At 39.7% G+C, this 19,330-nt stretch overlaps 2 protein-coding genes across 5 annotated transcripts; one reads left to right on the top strand and one right to left on the bottom strand.

Annotated features, from left to right (window-relative positions):
- The first annotated feature begins 191 nt into the window (after positions 1–191).
- On the top strand, positions 192–12,576 carry mms19 (MMS19 homolog, cytosolic iron-sulfur assembly component). Of its 2 annotated transcripts, XM_077550366.1 has the most exons (31): positions 192–347; positions 749–797; positions 934–1,034; positions 2,471–2,556; positions 2,665–2,739; positions 2,840–2,909; positions 2,991–3,119; positions 3,216–3,277; positions 4,359–4,445; positions 4,536–4,610; positions 4,737–4,814; positions 5,008–5,146; positions 6,601–6,755; positions 6,835–6,913; positions 7,027–7,152; positions 7,236–7,317; positions 7,395–7,492; positions 7,594–7,746; positions 7,868–8,023; positions 8,119–8,218; positions 8,993–9,098; positions 9,225–9,302; positions 9,421–9,547; positions 9,624–9,730; positions 9,803–9,859; positions 11,077–11,263; positions 11,368–11,450; positions 11,529–11,693; positions 11,797–11,856; positions 12,184–12,284; positions 12,359–12,576. In XM_077550366.1, the coding sequence occupies exons 1-31, from the start codon at positions 260–262 to the stop codon at positions 12,387–12,389; spliced, it is 3,090 nt and encodes a 1,029-aa protein (XP_077406492.1). In that variant the 5' UTR covers positions 192–259; the 3' UTR covers positions 12,390–12,576. The 2 variants fall into 2 exon arrangements, with proteins under 2 accessions (XP_077406492.1, XP_077406491.1); XM_077550365.1 differs by having other exon boundaries at positions 227–347; positions 2,840–3,119.
- zdhhc16b (zDHHC palmitoyltransferase 16b) lies at positions 10,152–19,330 on the bottom strand. Of its 3 annotated transcripts, none has more exons than XR_013289156.1 (10): positions 18,058–18,375; positions 16,942–17,136; positions 15,295–15,383; positions 15,168–15,196; positions 14,911–15,044; positions 14,749–14,834; positions 14,556–14,679; positions 14,418–14,488; positions 13,566–13,796; positions 10,152–12,375 (listed from the first exon to the last, which is right to left on the bottom strand). XR_013289156.1 is itself a non-coding variant. In XM_077550368.1 (10 exons), the coding sequence occupies exons 2-10, from the start codon at positions 18,328–18,330 to the stop codon at positions 13,694–13,696; spliced, it is 1,104 nt and encodes a 367-aa protein (XP_077406494.1). In that variant the 5' UTR covers positions 18,331–18,366; positions 19,135–19,330; the 3' UTR covers positions 13,066–13,693. The 3 variants fall into 3 exon arrangements, 2 of the variants coding, with proteins under 2 accessions (XP_077406494.1, XP_077406493.1); XM_077550368.1 differs by lacking the exon at positions 10,152–12,375 and adding an exon at positions 19,135–19,330 and having other exon boundaries at positions 13,066–13,796; positions 18,058–18,366; XM_077550367.1 differs by lacking the exon at positions 10,152–12,375 and adding an exon at positions 19,135–19,328 and having other exon boundaries at positions 13,066–13,796; positions 18,058–18,361.

Below are 19,330 nucleotides of genomic sequence, written 5' to 3'. Positions count from 1 at the left end.
TGTCACCATCTCAAGGTTCAATTTAAATGCGTTTTGTCCTTGAATCCATCACGAAAAAAGATGTTGCTGTGTTCATGTACAACGTGGTGCAAGATCAACATTCTTGTCCGCACCTCTAAGGAATTAGATTAAAACGTCAAGCATGGTTAATTGTACACGTTGTGTGTTTTTATACATATTCTTTTTAAGTCTAAAATCAACACTTGGTGTCGCAACTCACCCTCTGCGCATGCGTAAACCAGTGGCGTGAAGAGGCACGATGGCTGAAGAAAGTGCCGAGCTGGTGTCACTGGTGGAGGAATTTGTCTCGGGATTGCAAGACAGTAAAGCCAAAGATACAGCCACAGGTGGATAAATAAGTGTCAAATGTTACTCTCTGTTGAATCATTTTAGTTGTCGTTTCATTACGTGCCTGCAAAGCAGCATGCTGGTGAACTAGCTAACTTAGCGCCTCAACATCCTGTTTGGTCAATTGAACCGCAGTACACGGTTTTTCATCAAATGACTTCTCTATTTATTAAACATATGTGTCATATGTATTTAACCCTACTGTCTTGGGGTATTATTCCCCTAAAAAGTGGTTGTTATGTAGCGTGGCTACATGTCAACGGCACGTTTCTTGCTAGCATCTTGTCAAAGAATTGAACTTTTGACCTGCTTCGACCAACTGACCATCAGCGACAATATGGTAACATTAGTATAATCTTGCGTTTCTTTGTGTTTATACGTGTGTGTGTTTGTTTTTTAGGTCTAAAAAATGGAGAGTTTACTGTTTTGCAGCTAGTGGAAACATTGGGGTAAGATGGCAGCAGAACATGAGTAGAGTGTGATTACAATGGCATGTTTTCCTATATTATTCTGTAGTTTGGAGCAGCACGTTGTTTTGTGACCATTTTAAAAATTGCTTAATGTATTCTTTTTTTTTTTCTGTAGACCGAGTCTGACCAGCACTCAGCCTCAAACTCGAGCCAGAGGAGTGAAGCTGCTCTCCGAGGTGTTACAGGAGTGCTATGAAGACCTCACAGAGAAAGAAGGTGTTTCTCTTCATTCAGTGGCAATAGTTCATTTTTCTGTACAGGGATTTTTCGGTGTACACAGGTCCAATGTCTAGAGGTTACCGATGGCGCTCAGTTAACTAGTTTGCACATAGACCTAGGAATATGTCCTCAGACAACACATGCAAGACATGCTCAGTTACAACCCTATTTAGTGGTTTTCACTTTGGTTTTTATGACTTAGTAGTGTTTTTCTAATAAATATTTACTGTATTTATAAGTTTATAATTGCAAATTTGCAGGACTAGCAAACTATGGCTCATTTAAACTTTTTCAGGTTAAAGTTGCTTCCACGCCATGGGAACAAAATATCATAAACCAAGGACTCCCTCTAATAATACATTTAAGAATCTAAGCATGATAAGGTCACAACACTTCTGCAATCCCACCATTAAAACATTAATACAATGTATTACAAGTTTACTTTCTATATACCACCATAGTCCTATTTTGTATGTTTGTAACGGTACTTAAGCTTTCAATATTGAGCTAAAAATTTTAGCAACAATATAGTACAAAAACATATTACAGGTTGGATATTGATAAAGTAAATGTGTTTATTGTGTTCCTTTAGACAATTTGGACCTTTAAATATAATGTGAATTGCCATACTGTCTATGTTTTGAGTATTCATTGCAAATCACAATGATGGCAAAAAGAGTTTCTACTACCGAGTCTGCCCAGCTATAGTTTGTGTTTTGTTTTTACTTAATACTTAACTTTGAAACAATTTTATCTTGCTCTGAAAGAGCTTTATATCAGACGATAGTGGTGTTTTTACACATATGATATTGTAAGGTATACTTGATGACGTGGCTTAAACTCTTTTTCATATGCATAGATATATACTCTAGATATTTTATGTTGTTTTTTTCCCGTATGTATCAATTATTACACAATGTTTAGTGATACTGGGTCAATATCATTCTGAAGTGCCTTTTGTGTCTTCATTAATTGTCATGAAAATGTAGCAAAATAATGAAATCCGTCTGAGGTATTATCATCAGTGCCCAAATATTTGCACACATACCAGTAGTACTGTACGATAAGTCAGGACACTGTCTGCTTGCTAACAGAATCATGTTGCCAAATGAAGGGCCACCATGTGCTCATTAAATGCTGACATTACCAAAAACAAATCCACTCTGTCATTCTCTACCCTGTCAGCAAGCTCACAATACAGTTCTAGTCATACTTTTCCATTTCATAGAGGTAAGGGAAAGTTCAATGGAATATCACAACTTGTTTTCATGAAATGAAATTAAGTTTCAAAGGCACCTTTTGGTGATATTGAGGGTCACATTGCCCATATGTTTTTAGTTAATGAGTCATAACAGCACTGTTTTAAAAACAAAACGGTCTAATACTGTTCTGTTCCATTATTGTCTAAGATAACTGTTTTCGTGTCTCCTCAGTGGAAGTGCTTCTAGCGTTCTATGAGAACCGGCTGAAAGACCATTATGTCACCACACCGCCTGTCTTGCAGGGACTCAGAACACTGGTGAGTTGGGCAAGAACTACAAGCCACTTTTTATTATTTTAGATGGTCTGTTTGACAAGGTTAGTTTCTTATTTTTTTTCATGTTTTCTCACCCTTTTTCTTCCATAGGTACAATGTCCATCATTGCCTCCTGGCGCAGCTGTTTCCATATTGAAGTCTTTGTTTCAGGATGTTCATGTTCAGGTGATTTTTTTTTCCTCCCTAATTGCAGCACTTTATGAACTTGTGTTAATTGGTTTGTAGACACAGTATGGATCTTGATTGATTGTGTATTTTTCCGCAGTCACTGCTGCTGGCTGACAGAGCGTGTGTCTATAAGATGCTCATTAATGTCATGGACGCCAGAGAGGCTGGTAATAATCGTAATGCTATTAATACTTTTGACAGTCCAGTCGTTTTCAGAATGTGTTTAATTCCCTTATCTATGTCCCCAGAATTGAAGGGTTTAGGAGCAGACTTTGTGTTTGGGTTTGTCCAGTCGATGGATGGGGAGAGGGACCCTCGCAACCTCCTTTTAGCCTTCCAAATTGCCAAAAAGATCATCCACAGAGGTTACAGTCTTGGTGAGAGCAGTCTCTCTTTTTTTCTTGCACACTTTTAGAGGCAAAAGATGTTCAAATGTTCAGCGTCCATGTTATTTCCTGTGTATGTTTTTGCAGGTAAATTTACAGAGGAGCTTTTTGAGGTGACGTCCTGCTATTTCCCCATTGATTTTACCCCGGTAAGTTCCTGTTTATTCAGCTGCTTTGGTGGGCAACTGATGAAAGCAGACATAATTAATAGCCAGGTTTACATGGAGACTTTTTAGTCATTCCGATTGAAATCATTCCGAATGATCTCTGGTCACCTGTTTACATGTGATGTGATTCATTCCGATCTGCCATTTATACGCTCCCCCGTTTAATCAGATCAGCCCCGTGGCAGCCGCGGGACGCACGAGCATCGATCACCTGATTTATAAAGATGGAGTTCATTCGTCATTTATCACACTAGTTGTGATAGTGTTAACACTTTTATTGAATCAACATCTTGATAAAAACTAGTTTCAAGTGCTTAAAAACAAGTTCTCCCCTCGCAGACAAGCTCTGGGGAGACGCCGCCATATTAGTGGGTGGAAACGATGACGTCAAGACGCATTTACGTCAAGACAGAGCATGCGCATGCCGGACACAGTCTCGCCATTCCGATTAAAGTGTATACATGACGCTCGTTCGGATTGACGAAAGGAATATACCACCCCTGTGATTCCGAACGAAATTCAATTCAGATTCAGCCTTTTTATTCCGATTGAGGTGTTTATGTGGAGCATTTTCATTCCGTTTGGCCGTTCTGATTCATTCTAATCTGAATACATGGCTCCATGTAAACCAGGCTAGTGTTACGATGATCTAGATGTAGAAGAGACCAATTGAGTGAGTTCACACATTTTTGTTTCAGTGAGAAAGTTCCTCTTTTGGATTTTTATTGTGGCATTATCTCACTATTATTTCTGTGAACGTCTTGAATATTCGATTACTTACGGTAGTTGTTTCTCTAAATTAATAGATTTGGGTTAACTGTTGACCTTTTTGCTTAGTTGAGACACCTTAATGTAAAGGCCACTACAATGCAAAGCATTATTTACACATGCTACATCATTAGTCTCTAAAAATGAAATGGTCGGATTAAAAACGTAAGTAGAACTTTATTAAAAGCCACAGCCTAGCTTTTGCAAGATGAGCAAACATTTCAATGTCTTTCCTGCATTAACAGCCTGCCACTTCTTGTCAACTTCCCTTTGTAACCCGTACTACCTCTCTCAGCCCCCCAATGACCCTCACGGAATCACCAGAGATGAACTGATACAAGAATTGAGACAAGCCCTCACAGGAACTCCGAAATTTGCTGAGGTATGTCTACATTGTATTCATACCTGCACTTTTCTACAAGCTCTCACCACTGACGCTCCTTTTTTAAATTGTACTTTATTTTTTTCCCAGTTTCTGTTGCCCCTCATCATCGAGAAGCTGGACTCGGACGTACAGAGTGCAAAGCTGGACTCTCTTCAGACGCTGGTGGGAAATCTCACTCTCTCTCATTAGCATAATCATCGTGGTAGAGCTGCTCAGATGGCTCTTTTATTTTAGCGACAGTGCTGTTGTACCGTGTTGTTCATCTCCCCTCATGTCATGTTTTTCCAGACTGCTTGTGTGGCTGTGTATGAACACAAGGACTTGGCAGAATTCCTTGAGGCTTTGTGGGCATCACTACGCAGAGAGGTTTGTTATTATATAATATGGAGTATGCTGTGTTGAGCCGAGCGAGCAAATTAGGTGGAGGTGGCTGCTTCCGAATTTTGTACATAGGAAAAACTCTGATTCCTCTTTCATTATGATGTCTGTAAGTTATTTTTTATTTTATTCATCCATAACCAAAAATGTATTATTATTTCTCTTATTTTTTTCACTGCAGGTGTTCCAAACATCGAGTGAAAGGATCGAGTCAGCGGGTCTTGCCGCTCTTACTGCCATCACTTCCTGTCTTTCTCGCTCGGTTCTAAACTCAGATTCTGAAGACGCCGTCAGCGCCTTCCTGGACATGGTTCTGAATGGTGAGTTATTCTACTTTCTCACACTAAGACATAGGGCTGGCCGATTAATAGATTTGATCGATTCATTCATCGTTTGTCTTTGAAAAAAAAAAAATTTAAGCAGTTTTAATAGTTCAAAGCTTGTCCTCGCTGATGTGCGCTACTTGCACTAACATGCCTGCGAGCAGGAAGCAGTTGGTTTCCAAGAAAGCAATTTGTCACTATATTTAGAAATATTATATTTGCTACTAAAATATCTTAAACCTCCTGCATAGAGCTCAGGCCACAACATTACATACACCTGCAAAATCTAATACAATTCAAAACAATATAATATAACTAGAAAAATTCCCGCGGAAATTTTGAATGGGACTGCTGACTCTTTGGTAATGAGCTGAACAGTTTAAAACTTAAACCACTGGAATCGGTCAAGAAATGTGGAAGTTAACCATAATGAACATCAACTAAAAGTATCTCACTGTCCCTGAAATGGCTCGTTAGAACGGCAAGGGTTTGGGGAACACGAGCATGTCCTCATTCTTTTAATCGGATGATAAATGACCAAATGAGAGCAGGTTGAAAACTTATGATTTATCAGAAATGAAGAGCGAAAGGCGCCTGAATTTAACATGTAAAAGACAGGCGAATTAGTCCGACTTCTCCTGCTTAAGGTGAAAATAAAGGTACTAAATGACACCTTAGCCAAATAAAAGTTAGTTTGTCTGAAAGAAGACACTCGTGACTACAAAATGTGAGAATTTGACGTCTAGTGACAAAAGATTGTGGCCATGGTGACGAGTTGAAGTGAAACTTTTGACTTTTGGCAAGAGATTTGTTGGTTCCCGGCACTCTGGCTAATTGCTAAAACAGAGTGTGTTAAAATGCTATATGACTCACTGTCTTTGAACCCGCACAGAGGGGAGAGCTTTCATTCCTTAAAAAAGATTTCGACACTGAGCTAAAGATGGGAAAAATTCCTACAAAATGAGCTAAAATTCGTATCGGTCGGATAACGTATGCGTGCACAGCGTGTCTTGGAAAAAGGTGCTTGATGTGTGATTTTTTCTTTCCATTTCCCATTCATTCCTATGGCACTTTTTGGGGTAGTTTTTGGGGTATTGCGTCACCATGGTAAGTGGGAATTCCTAGAAAAATAATGCCGCACCGAGTCAGATCGAGCCGCATCGTTTGATACCTCATTTGTCCCGGTGCGATCTACGGTACGGGCCGCATTCTTGCGGAAAAATCGGTGTGCTATAATAATAATAAACCCTTTTTTCTAGGAATAGTAATATGTGCTGCTTGCTATGCTCAGCAGTCCCATAATAATGCTAGTGATGTTCATTTAACACTGATTCTTAGTTTTTGCAGTGGTGTGTTGCACCTCAACCATATCATACTGAGAAGTAAGAAGAGTTTTAAGTTGAGAAAAGTCCTGCAAACTTTTTTTTTTTGACAGTGTGACTTTGTTCCAGACTGCAAGCATCACCTGAGCGAGCCTGACCTAAAGCTAGTGTGGCCCAGCGCGAAGCTCCTTCAGGCTGCCTGCAGCGCTTCCAACAGGGCGAGTCACATCGTAATAGCAGCCGTCATGCCGGCGCTCATTGAGCAATACAACAGCAGAAATCAGGTAGATGCTCCAACATGGTGGAAGCGTTTGTCCTGTGCGGATTTACATCACATCACCTTTTTGTGTTTTCCATGTGCAGTGTTCCCATAGACGTACATTATTGGAGGTGATGCAACGGTTTATTCAGTCTGTCAAAAGCAGCGAGTCGTCAGAAAATGGTGAGTTAGCCTTTCAGGGCATGATTTTTTTAATTAAAAAATAATAATAATTTAATTAGCAAAAAAAAATGCAATCCTAAAAAAAACAATCTCCCTGTTTGTATGTATATTAGAGGCGCACGTGCTTTCAGGCATCTGCCCACCGTTGTGCTGCGTCACCTTCGCAGCTCTATCAGAGACAAACAGCAGCCTGCAGGTTACAGCCACGTCTGTGCTCATCTCACTAGCGCGACAAACAGGTGAGATGCGGGGAAGTCAATGGTCTGTTTTCCCAATCAGATTTGGTATGCATTCGCTACGGAATCCCTTATGTTTTTTTTAGGTTTGTTGTCTAACTCTCAAATCGAGCTAGCTGTTGATCATTTGACTCGATTGGTGCTGTCGGACGAAGACAACACAGTCCGGTTAGCTCGCTTTTTTTTTCTTGTTTTTTTTCTTCTCCCAACTAACAAATGGCGTTGATGTTTTCCCCTCCCATCAGTCTTGCTGTGGTTTCGTGCACTGGAGCCTTGGCAGAACTGCACCCCACTGTTTTCATCACCAATATGATCCCGAGGATAAAGAAAGAAATCTTTTCTGGTAAGACACCAAGTCAGCCTTCTTTCAACTTAAAACTTGGACACGTGTATAAAAAAGTTTTTTTTAAAGTATTATTTATGTACTCTGTTTCCAATGCTCAGAGTTGATGGAGCAAGATGGAGATCCTATGCAACACACACAACCTGCAGTGCGTCAACTCTGTTTGGCCGTGTTGGCAGCAATTTCCGTCAAGCCCAGCGTTGCTCAGGAGAGCACGCCTGTCCTCTTCGATGTCCTCGAGGCAGCACATTCTGGTAAACCGTCATCCATTTTAGAATGTGACCAACCTTTCTGAAAAAGAAAAAATATGATTTTTTTTTTTTTTTTTAAACTTAAAACCAACTAAATGTCAACACCTTAATTGTCTTTCTGCAGGCAAACTTGGTTTCTCATTGGAGGAGGCAATGTTGGCATGCAGGAGCCTAAAGAAGATAGCCGAGCGGGTTGAAGACACTGAAGACTCGGGACGATGCTTCCACGATGTCATCATCCCGCAAATGCTTTCATTAGCACTGCAAGCAGCACTCAAAGGTGCGCAAATCCAAAATGATTATCCACCGGACATCGCAGTAAGGTTGGATGAGGATTTCATGCTGTGCGTTTTTGATATCTTGCTGCCATTTTAGGCGAGAATTCATCTGTTCACCACAGTCCTCTGGCAGAGGAGGCAGTTCTGTCCATCATGGTCGCTATCATCAGTACAGCCTGCTCCAGGCTGCAACCTACGTTAGTACAAATTACACTCACATAAGATGACCCTCATTAGATTTAAAAGAAACTTTGTCTGATTTGTTACAGGGATGTGATTTTTCCGCTAATTCGCGGAATTCCGCTTTTTTTATCTCCCCCCCCCCAAAAAAATTTGACTTTTTTTTTTTTTTGTAGTTCATTGTGTATGCACATGACTCCGACAGATAACATCTTCTGCTATAACAAAGACATTTGTGGTATGCTCTAATATGAGTTACTTTTCATTTGGTCATGATACAATTATTTGTTCATGAAATTTGAACTCTTCAACATTATTTATGTGTTAACTTAGTAATCACATTAGTTAGATATGATGATATTCTCAGTGATAGTTTTTAAAAGCAAAGACAGTCCAATGTTTTTGAATGTGACTGATTTTGAGTTGACTAAAACTGCCATTTTATATGGGATAGTTCAATATACATTGAAAATTTATGCTGTTGTTTTGTCTATTTCTTTGTCATGTGAGTGCATTGAAAGTACTTAAAAACACGGAAAACCCATGAGCTCAGGGGGGCTTTGCCCCCCGTGTCCCCCCACCAGGGCACTGCCCTGGACCTAGCGCCCCCAGACCCCCGGCTAAATTTTAAGATAATTTCACTTTGGTCAAATCACATCCCTGTTGTTATTGTCATAAGTTGTAATGTCATACAGGCTCTGAAGTTTGTTCTAAATGTGTATTTCCTGTCAGTTTGCTCACAAGGTTTGTGTTTCCTGTTGCGGTTTCTTGTCTTGTCTTGTTATTTTTAGGTTGGCGGGCCAGACTGCAGAGAGATTTGTGTCTCTTTTCCTGGATGGCGACGTCTCCTTTTTGCCCGGCAACTCCTTCCCTTCACACGTCAAGCTGCTTGCAAATGTACGCACATGGTTTTGTTTGGATTGCAATAGTCGGAAGCATCTGAATGTGTATTGTAGAAAGGTCTGTATATTGTCATTGTTTGACTTTGTAACACCTCCTTGTGTTGCTGTTTGTTCTTCCCAGAAGCAGCATGGGGACTCTTGGAGGCAGTCTCAGATGGTTTGTCTGCTGATGGGATGTGTGTGTTCGTTACCTCGCACTGTGAGTCTTAACGGAAATCTTACAATTGTTTTAACTCCTTGCAGAATGGAGATAAGTCTGACAATTAGTGACAGTCTTTCTTGTAAAATTCTAAACAAAACGTTGTCTTTGTTTTTAGGTGGCGGTGCCCCAAATGGAGCGCTTGCTTTCAGAGCTTGAAGAGATGAGTTGCACCTGCAGCCACCCGTTGTCTTACACCTCCGCTGCCAAGTGTTTTGCTGGCCTGGTCAACAAGATCCCTCCGAGTTAGTTAGTTGCTTTTTGTCAATGAATCTGTGCAACTAAGATCTGTGATTTAGCTATAAAAAATGTCCTTTGTAGGCAACTCTCTTGACAGTCTACTTCAAAAGACAATGAGCCGAATCTTGCATGAGTTGAATTCGGCATCTTCAATTGGCCGCATGCAGACTTTCACACTTATGATATGGGTAAGTCCCTCCATAGTATGCAAACGCTACTATACAGTGGGACCTTGACTTCAGAGTTGCTTGTGTCTCCAGGTTGCCAAGGCTCTGCTTCTCCGCTATCACCCGACGTGCACAACACTGACTGACAAGGTAAAGATGATTTTAGTAGTGTAAACAAGAGGCTTAGTAAAGCTCATTATGGCTGGATTTATGCTGTTTGGTTCAAGTGACACTTTTCAGATTTTTTTATTTTATTTTTTTCTCTCAAGTGACACTATCCAGATATGCATCCTAGCAGTATACTTGTGTAAAATTTCGGCGGTTGTTTCATTATGTGTTATGTCAGTATAAACACAGCCATATTGGATATGGACTACTGTACACAGTGAATTTGTCATGTGAGGTGCGGAAATTGGACCCAAAAGAAGACAGAACACAAAAGTTAAAAAAACAGATACTTTATACGAAAATGCAAGGTAACAACATAGAGCAGGGAATACATTTTAACAAATAAAAAAATTGGACCGAGAGACTTTGGCGTATTGACAAACGAAGAAACTTCGACACTGAGCAACTCCTGCTTGGAATATGCCCAATTCTATGACAGAATATGGCAAAAAAAGTGACAAATACAGGACATGGGAACTGACAATATCATCATCATCATGGTACAAAATAGAGCATCATAAAAAAACACAATGGCCTAACCCAAAACAGTCACAAGAGCCATTTCCATTTTACATTTTCTCATTCATTCCCAGCCATTTTCATTTAAACAATCCCCCTTCACTCCTGGCTGTTTTACTGGATTTTGACTGATTTTGCAAGGCCCACAGAATATTGTGTTCTATTGCTATAAAGACATGGAACCTACCAAAAGAAGGATTAAAGTATCTTCTTTTATCAGGGAAACAAAAGTATACCGTATTTCTATCTGTTTTCGTTTTGCAGCAATTAGCATTAGAATATAGCTAGGTTTCATCATTCTAATCTATTTAGAATTGTGAGTATTTGAGGTTTTTTTCAACATGGCCCTGGTTCATCTCTTTTGCTCTGCTGCGACCTGCTGGCCGTTTGTGTAATTACTACCATTTCTTGAACCGTTCTTTGCAGTTGAAAGGCTGCATCAAAGCTGCAGCAAAGTCTGTATGCTCTGGCAAAAAATAAAAATAATAATAATAATAATTAACTTATGTCTTTGGGACACTTAAAACATTTAAAATAGAACATATTTATACGTTTTTTGGGTGCAAATGAGTTAACAAAATATCTATCAATAAATACCCATGAAGTAGACATTAAATCAGAATTAAGTACTTTGACCTGTGGTGTCAATCCAGCCATTGTATTTTCTCATATCACTTAAGCTCTTCTCGCTGCTCGACGATGCCAATCTGGGCCCCGTGGCGGCCGACGGCTTCTCGCTGCTGATGAGCGACTCCGCGGACGTCCTGAGTCGCGGTTGCCACGCAGACGTGCGCATCATGTACCGCCAGCGCTTCTTCAGCGAGAACTCGGACAAGTTGGTGCATGGTTTCAACGCGGCTCCTCAAGGTTGATTTGCTATTAATTGTACTGAATTCCATTAGCAGTGATTGACTGGCAACCTGAGTTGTGATTCAAACCCCAATTTGTTGTTGTCGTTGTTCCTCCTCCAGAGAAGAAACCGAACTACCTGAAGGCTCTGTCCAACATAGTCAACAAATTACCCAAACAGGTTCAAGTCACTGAACTACCAGCGGTGAGTCAACAAAGGAAAAAATAAAAATTAATTCTGCTTAAATGAGTGATTCTAAAATATTTTTGTGTTTGTATCCAGTTGCTGTCACTGTTGCTTGAGGCACTGATGTATCCGGACCAGGGCGTCCAGCTGTCCACTCTGTCCTGTCTAGAGCCCGTCATCGCTGACCCGCCACCGGCGCTCATCCAACAGCTGGAGGCTTTGGTCGGCAGACTGCTGCCCCTCACGTCCGCTCCCAACATGGTTAGTGAGACCCCCGGGAGTGTTTAAGTGCCAATTAAATGTCAGTAGCATAGCACAGAAATGCACATGAGCCAGGTTTGTTTACATGAAAGCTGTCTTGCAGAATGTCAAGATCGCATCACTGCGCTGCATCCACGCACTTTCCCGCTTCCCTGAACATGAGGTGAAGAATTTCATTTTCTCCAATTTTGATAATTATCTTATGAATAGCAAAACCTCAAAATGTATCATTTTGAAAAAGTTTCATTGAATAGAACATTCATAATGGTTGAAAATAAACTTATTTAAAGCATTTATGGGGGTTCTTAAATGAACCTGTAAAATCTTTCTGTTTTTGAATGCAACTACTGAAATACACTTGACTACAATATTTTAAGATGGTCTATTTATGTACATTACTTCTTCCTATACATAGTCTGAAACTAGCAGGGACTATTCTGTTCAAACATTATGTGATAGCAAAAATCTGAGTGTCACTTTTAACTTGTAGGTGTTGCCATTTCGGGCCCGAGTGCTGCGGGCCTTGGCCAAGCCTCTCGATGACAAGAAGAGGCTGGTGAGGAGGGAGGCGGTTCAGGCACGAGGAGAGTGGTAAGATTGCGATTCAACAGCTTTTTTGTACCATCAGTTGCCCCAATAACATATGTCTTTCTTCTTTCTTTAAGGTTCCTCTTGGGAAGTCCTGGAGGAAGGTGATTTAAAAAAAAAAAAAAAAAAAAAAAAGTTAAAAATCTCTACCCGACACATTCAAAGAATGAAGACAGATGGAGTCCCACATTAACATGTTACAGGATATGCAGTTCATTGCGGATCTTTTTTCCCGTCCTACTGAAATGCAGTTCATTGTGACTTATCATGTTTTCATAAACGCACAATTGAGACATCTCTGCCGCATCATTTAAAATGTATTTATGTGTATGTAACACACTTCTTTTGTGTGTCCTCTCATGAATGTAATGTCAAGTAAACAGGGCCTTAAATAATTATTTAATAATTGATCTTTTAAAATTATTTAGGATTGTATGTTCCCTAAAGGCACAGCATTTGAAATGGATTGTGGTTGTAGTTAATGAACATGAATGAGCCACACAATCAGTGGACCTAAAGCCAAGAGAACAGACTCCCCATTTTATAGCTTTGGTGTACATTATTGCTGTGTGACTTTTTAGAATTTTTTACAGTTCAGTGTCAGTTTTGCCAAACATTGTAAACGTTCAAGTTTAGAACCCAGGTCAAGTACGATATCATGGCCATTTGGTTGACTTTGACTGACTCAACACCAAGGAAATTCATTTAAAATATCACAAAATAAATAAATCTTAACTTTATAATTGTGTGTAAATTTTGTTAAGCACAAAATGCAGTACAGTAGTAGCAATTGATTGTTTTATTAAAAGGACAGTGATTCAATTGAGCACAGCTCAGTTTTGGTGGGCATGATGTCACAGTTCTTTCCATGGCAACCACACACACTGTCCTATTAAAAACTTGCAACAAAAAAAAGTCCATATGTAGAACAGTAATTCGCAGACTTAATTGGTTGAAATGTGCCTCTTTGCCCCCTTATTTGGCACCAGAACTCTTCTTCAAATGATGGTGACACCACACACACACAGACACAGTTTCCACATAAAATGTCAATGTACGATATTTAACTCAGAAAAATAACTACTATTTTTTTTTTTTTTTTATAAAACCAATGTCCTGTTTGCCCACTATAAAGTGCCACATGTGCAAATGTTCTCAGTAGATTAACAGTGACATTTCTCAATACAAACGTGATAGACACATCATTAGGGACACCTGTAAATGAAATGCAAAAATAAACCACGTCTGTCTCAGAGTTGACATTTGACAGCCAATGGGGCTCACTTTGGAATGCTGCACTTAGGCACAGAGGTGGTCCAAAATCAACATGCAGCTTCTTATTTGTCCTCCACCATCTCCAAGGAGCAAATGCTGACCAAGATGAGATGATGGTGCTTGAGGTGTGGATGTTGTCAGATGGCCATGGGGTCTCTCCTGGAGAAAGTGCAGTCCCACATGATGCCGTCCCCTGTGGGAAGATGACTCGAAGGCAGGAGAACACGTGTGAACCAGTGGCTGGGAAACAAAATATGTATGTTTTAGGGGCGATTACATTTTTTTTATTGTAATTAATCGCATGACATCAATAATTAACTCACAATTAATTGCAATTTTTTTATCTGTTTTAAATGTATTTTAAAAAAATCTAAATTTTCTTACTCTTGTTAACATAAAATTGGAAAAAAAAAAATAGATACAGTCATTTAATAATTCAGCAAATTGAATAAAAATTTAAAAGACGTACTGTACCTTAAAAAAACGGGTGATATTGAGTTGAGGTCATTGTTTTGCCACTAGATGGCATAATTGCATTGGTAAGACGGTGACAGCTCAGTGCTCAGAGCTATCTAATCTTTAACATGCAGTAACTTGTGAAATTCTGCACATTTTAAAAGTTGTAAAATACAACTCTCCACAAATATGCATTATTATTATTACTGCTAAATTTTGATGTGGACGCGTTTGCTGCGTTGCGACTGCAATTCAGGGGTGGTCATTAATCGCATGTTAAAAACATGGCGTTAAAGGAACTTTAACTCAAAATGAACGCACTCATTTTGATACTCCTAGTTATATTTACATTATGGAGAAGTTGGCTGTAATACAGTTTATTATACTGTTCATAACAGAACCCACCTGCCTGTCTCCACACCAAGCAGCCGCTTCCAATTGTCCATCTTCCCGTGATGATATGGATTTTTGAACACCTGAAGCCAATCATACATTTGCATGAATGTATGAAACAGCTGACAGTCCCCATCCTTTTTCCATTACCTTGCCCTGCTCCTTTAGTCTTTTTCTCTCTTTGCGGTTGATGTGGCGCTCCACGCTGGTCTCCCCTCGGCAGATGAGCGCGGCGTGCCACAGGGTCAGGCCTCCCAGGGCCACCGCCACCGAGCTGCGGGTCACGTACGACTATTACGTCGCTGTCTATTTGCCAGACATGAGCATGTAGAGGGGCAGTCACCTGGTCAGCACCCAGAGGAAGATGACGCTCTTGTGTGCAGTCGTGTCTGTGGACGTGTATGGCGGGGGAGGGGTCTGATAGTAGCTCTGACAGACATGAATTGAATGATTATCTTAATCACCGTACCATCATCATCACTTTCTTCACTCAATCCAAGCTCACCTCGACGGCACTGTAGGCCTCCAGGAACATGTCTCTGCTGCTGACGCTGCAGTAGATGCAGCCCAGAGTCATGTAAAGGCAGAAGGAGAAGAAGTAGCGGTGGTTGAAATGGCCCACGCAGTTGTTGAGCCAAGCTGGAGGCGGGTTGAGTTCAACACATCATGATGATGATGATGATGATGATACGGTATTTGTCAATATAAAACAAGTCGAAATGTAGATGTGTTGTTTATATGTGAGGCTTGTTACAAGGATACGACAGTGATGGTCCATCTTCAAGATGCAGCTGTAAAGCAAGAAAAGGCAACATTGCTGAAGAACTGACATTATAGTATTAGGTATAGGATATTTCTCATAGTGAAAATAACAGCATGTTGATCTTACGTGTTGCAGATGCTGCAGTGGTGCGTCCTGGCCGGTTTGGGATTGATACATTTCTTACAAATGGACACAGAGGGAATGTGGATATTGTCCTGTAAGAAATCAACAACATGAAATCAAGAATATGAAGAATTAGCTCAATCCAAGAAACAAAATGGATGCCGCAGGCCCCAACGGTAGCCTAGTGGTTAGCATATCTGCCTTACAGTTCTAAGGTTGTGGTTTTGAATCTTAGCTTCTTTCCACCGTCTTACTCAAAGACTCGAACACACTAGTAGAAACTCTAGGGCACACTAGTGACATTTTTTCCCCATTACTGCCTTCCATAATTAATTAGCACTAGTAGAACAATTAGGGTAAACTGGTTGAACAACTACTGTACACTTGTTGATATCTGCATACTAGTACCACTACTGAAGCAATAGTTGGTAACTAGTAGAATTTTATAATGCCAGTAGTAGTGAAAGCAGCATGTACAACTCAGTTAGTTTATACTTTTGCCTAATTAGTAACATGCAGTTGTTCCACTAGTTCAGGACTCTTTAGTCCGTCTCCTATGGTTCTCTCCAAAAAAATATGTAGAAATTATTATTTTTTGCATATTTATTTGTATTTTTTAGATAAAATATTATTTAAATGAATTAATGATTTAGTTAAAGAAATAATAATTAAATATTCAAAAAAATTTGAGAATTTTTAACTTTTTTAAGTTTGTTTGTTTTTACTATCTAAAAATGTCCAAAAAGGAAGAGGAAGAGCAGACGTTTACCAGAAAATTGCCAAAAACATCAGAGAAAATTACAATAAAATATTTTTGGAATTGCCAAAAAAGTCAGAAAAAATATTTAATAATTTAAAAAAAGCAGAAAAGAAAATATTCAAAAAGTAACTATAAAATGTCAACAAAAAAAACAAAGGAAGAAATCCTGAAAATTACCATAAAATGCCCATAAAATTGGCAAAAATGTCAGAAATTTACTAGCAGAAGGCAAAAAAAAACAGTTAAAAAAAAAGGCATAAAATATTTACCAAAAAAAAGGGAAGTACAGAAGCAAAAAATTGCATCAATATGTACATAAAATTACCCAAAATGTAAGAAATTTTAGAAAAAGGTAGAAAAGTATAAAAATGTATGAAAACACACACCAAAAAAATCCAATATTAAAGATGAAAGGTAGAAGAAAATGAAAGTCAAAATATTGGATGCTGCACATTTGTGTGTTGTGTTGCAACTCTAATTAGCTCTTGGGCCCTCAGTACATTAGACTAGCACTAGTAGCACAGTTTCCTTCATCACAGTCGTCGAATGTTTTGCGGCTCCAGACACATTTTCGGTTATTTGTTTGGCCTAAAATGGCTTTTGGGACAGGAAAGGTTGCTGACCCCTGCACTAGTTCTACCAGTAGTTACTAGTGCACTAAACTACCTTTGTACAAATTTTCTCTTTGTCCTCACTGGTAGTAAGCTAACTCAGCGTGACTACTTTCCACTACTATATGACATTTCTGAGCACTAGTAGACTTATTAGGGTGTACTAGTAGAAGAACTATACTAGTTGACATGCTACTAGTACTACTAGTTAAGCCTGAGACCTACATGTTGAATTTTTTGTTATTATTTTTAATTAATAAAAGAGGACCATAAGGGTACCTTGGGCGGGTGTCCGGGTGAGCTGGTGGTGGCCTTGTAGTAATGGAAGACCACCATGACCAGGAGCCAGTGGCCGCAGCACAGATGCCAGACGATCCACGGCACGGCGTAGGTGCCGACGATCGTGGGTAGGACGTACAGGTAGACGATGACCACCACCGAGGTCGTCAGCAGGATGACCAGAGTGACAAACACCTGCGTGACAAAGATGAGGTGGGAGAAGATGTTAGGGGTGTCGCATGAGACTTCATTTAAAATTGTTTTTCTTTGTCTTAGTTTTACTGTGTATAAATATTTTTATAATTGTTGTTTATAAATGTTACATTTTACATCACCTCTAAAGCAATTTTCATTATTTCTTTGGGAAAAGAGATCAGAGAAAATTGTTTTCCGCTGTATGTTACTGACGAAGGCCCAACCAATTAATCGTCCGGCCAATTTAATCGACCATTTTTTTTCACATTACATAATATAAAGATAATGACATTAAAATATCCCCGTCCCCCCCAAAAAACAGCAATTTTTTAAATTTTACATTTTCTAACATAACGACAAAGATAATGACACCCCCCCAAAAAGAAATCAGCTAATTTCTGTGCCAATTTTTCTCTCTGTTTTAAAGTTGAAAAAATACTAACGAATAAGACAAACTACTGTAAACAGTCAAATGTTCTGCCTGTATATCATATATTTAGTGTTGTTGTTTATTGTGAGTGTTAAGGAACCAAAAATGAAGTTAAGCATATATTCATTATATATTTTTTTAAATAAACATAAGATCCTGTGAATAGCACGTGTATATTACGCTCCCCCAAAAATAATCATTCAAAAATTTTAAAATTAGGTTTTCACAAATCTTGTTTTTGGACTGTACGCTCTTTTTTATTAATTTTAGTAAGCTATCTTTTGTTTTATCTTTAAATCTTTTTTCAACTGTTTGTAATGGCTTTTAAATGTTGTACTTTTAATTGCAGAATGTGAAGCATATTGAGCTACGTTGTGCATGCAATGTGTTATAAATCACCAATTCTATTTTCTTAAACATTACATATACAGTAATCGGACGATTGATCATAATTTTATTCTCTCAAATATCGGAATCGACCTCGTACTCACCACTCCAAACCACCGAGTCACATTGTCCACGATCCAGTACACGGGTTCGAAAGCACAGTCGAGCATCGTGTCCGAGTTGCTGAGGCTGTTGAAGTAAAGCGACTTGAGTAGCAGCTTGCTGTAGCTCCACAGTTCTCCTAGCCCGCCTCCGGGCTGCGGCTGGCCTCCCCTGCCTCGACCCTTTGTCTTCAGACGGCACGGTCGGCGGCACCATCCCAGCGCTAGTCGCATGGCCCGGGAGAGATGCCACCTCCAGCTGCTGCCCACGCGCATACCACCACCTCCTCCTCCTCGCCCACACACCCTGCCCTCCAAACACACACAAACACACAGACACACACACCAAGTGTTAGAAACACAGGCGGCGTAAAAAAGAAGCTCCTCATAGCGAAGCTGGACGACAAGGGACTTCTCCATGGTGGATGCAGGAGGACGAATGAGGATCTTGGATCTGAGAAAGCACACTACTACCTGCCACCTGCCAGTTAAAGATAATGAGGACTTCCATCCAAACTTAATAATTCACAGGGCTAAAACTTGTACACAGATGGAAAGTGGTAACTCAATCAGCAGGAAACACAAAAGGGGGTGAATGTCTTAAGAAGGAAAAAAGAGGCCACCTGATCCGGGGCACATCATATGAGGAGTAGGAGTATTGATTACAGCGATAAGACTTTTTTTTTGTTCCTAAATAGGATGCCATTAATTATGCGAGGCCAAGGAAAGTGGCAGAAACTTGAAGATGCTACACTTTCATTAAAACATGAGTCTTTAATGAAGCCTTATTCGTGTATTTGTTATTAACATTTGCCTAGTAGTGAGTACAAGAGTCAGCTTTCATATTCAGCAATCTTGACCACAAGTTGACCACTAGACATAAAAATTGCCTCTTATTTTCTCATCAGTTTCACAAATCAATAGTAATCTCGTTTTTCGGATGAAACGTTCCTCTCATATTCTGATGTGTGTTACTGTTAGCCAAATGCTAGCTGCCTGCAAACAAACGCCCCAACTCGCATTACCTGAGCCCGTTTACATGCACGTTAGAAAACAAATTTAAATATTGACATGCGTTACCTGGTCAGGTGAATCGTATGGACATTTGGACAAAGTGACAGCCTTACGGTCACGTCATATTTGGAGGATGTCCAAACGTCAGTTTTTACATCTCTTTGACAGCGTCTCCTGAGCGCCGTGCATTGTGGGAAATGAAGTGTTCCGGTAAAATGTTAAAGTTGGTTCAAGCTTGTTGCGAATACAGTGCAGTTAATAG

This window comes from Vanacampus margaritifer, chromosome 18, assembly GCF_051991255.1.
Source record: "Vanacampus margaritifer isolate UIUO_Vmar chromosome 18, RoL_Vmar_1.0, whole genome shotgun sequence".
In the NCBI taxonomy this organism is placed as follows: Eukaryota; Metazoa; Chordata; class Actinopteri; order Syngnathiformes; family Syngnathidae; genus Vanacampus; species Vanacampus margaritifer.
This window is presented reverse-complemented; position numbering and strand designations above follow the sequence as displayed.

Bases quoted from the DNA above. Each gene is read 5' to 3' on its own strand.
- zdhhc16b (XM_077550368.1), bottom strand. From the start codon at position 18,330: ATGCGCGTGGGCAGCAGCTGGAGGTGGCATCTCTCCCGGGCCATGCGA. The intron at 14,835-14,910 runs GTGAGCTTGGAT...CATGTCTGTCAG, and splicing joins AGGCCTACAGTGCCGTCGAG to AGCTACTATCAGACCCCTCC. The intron at 13,797-14,417 runs GTGGGTTCTGTT...TTTGTTTCCCAG, and splicing joins CTTGGTGTGGAGACAGGCAG to CCACTGGTTCACACGTGTTC.
- mms19 (XM_077550365.1), top strand. From the start codon at position 260: ATGGCTGAAGAAAGTGCCGAGCTGGTGTCACTGGTGGAGGAATTTGTC. The intron at 5,147-6,600 runs GTGAGTTATTCT...ACTTTGTTCCAG, and splicing joins CCTGGACATGGTTCTGAATG to ACTGCAAGCATCACCTGAGC. The intron at 7,153-7,235 runs GTGAGATGCGGG...TGTTTTTTTTAG, and splicing joins CTCACTAGCGCGACAAACAG to GTTTGTTGTCTAACTCTCAA.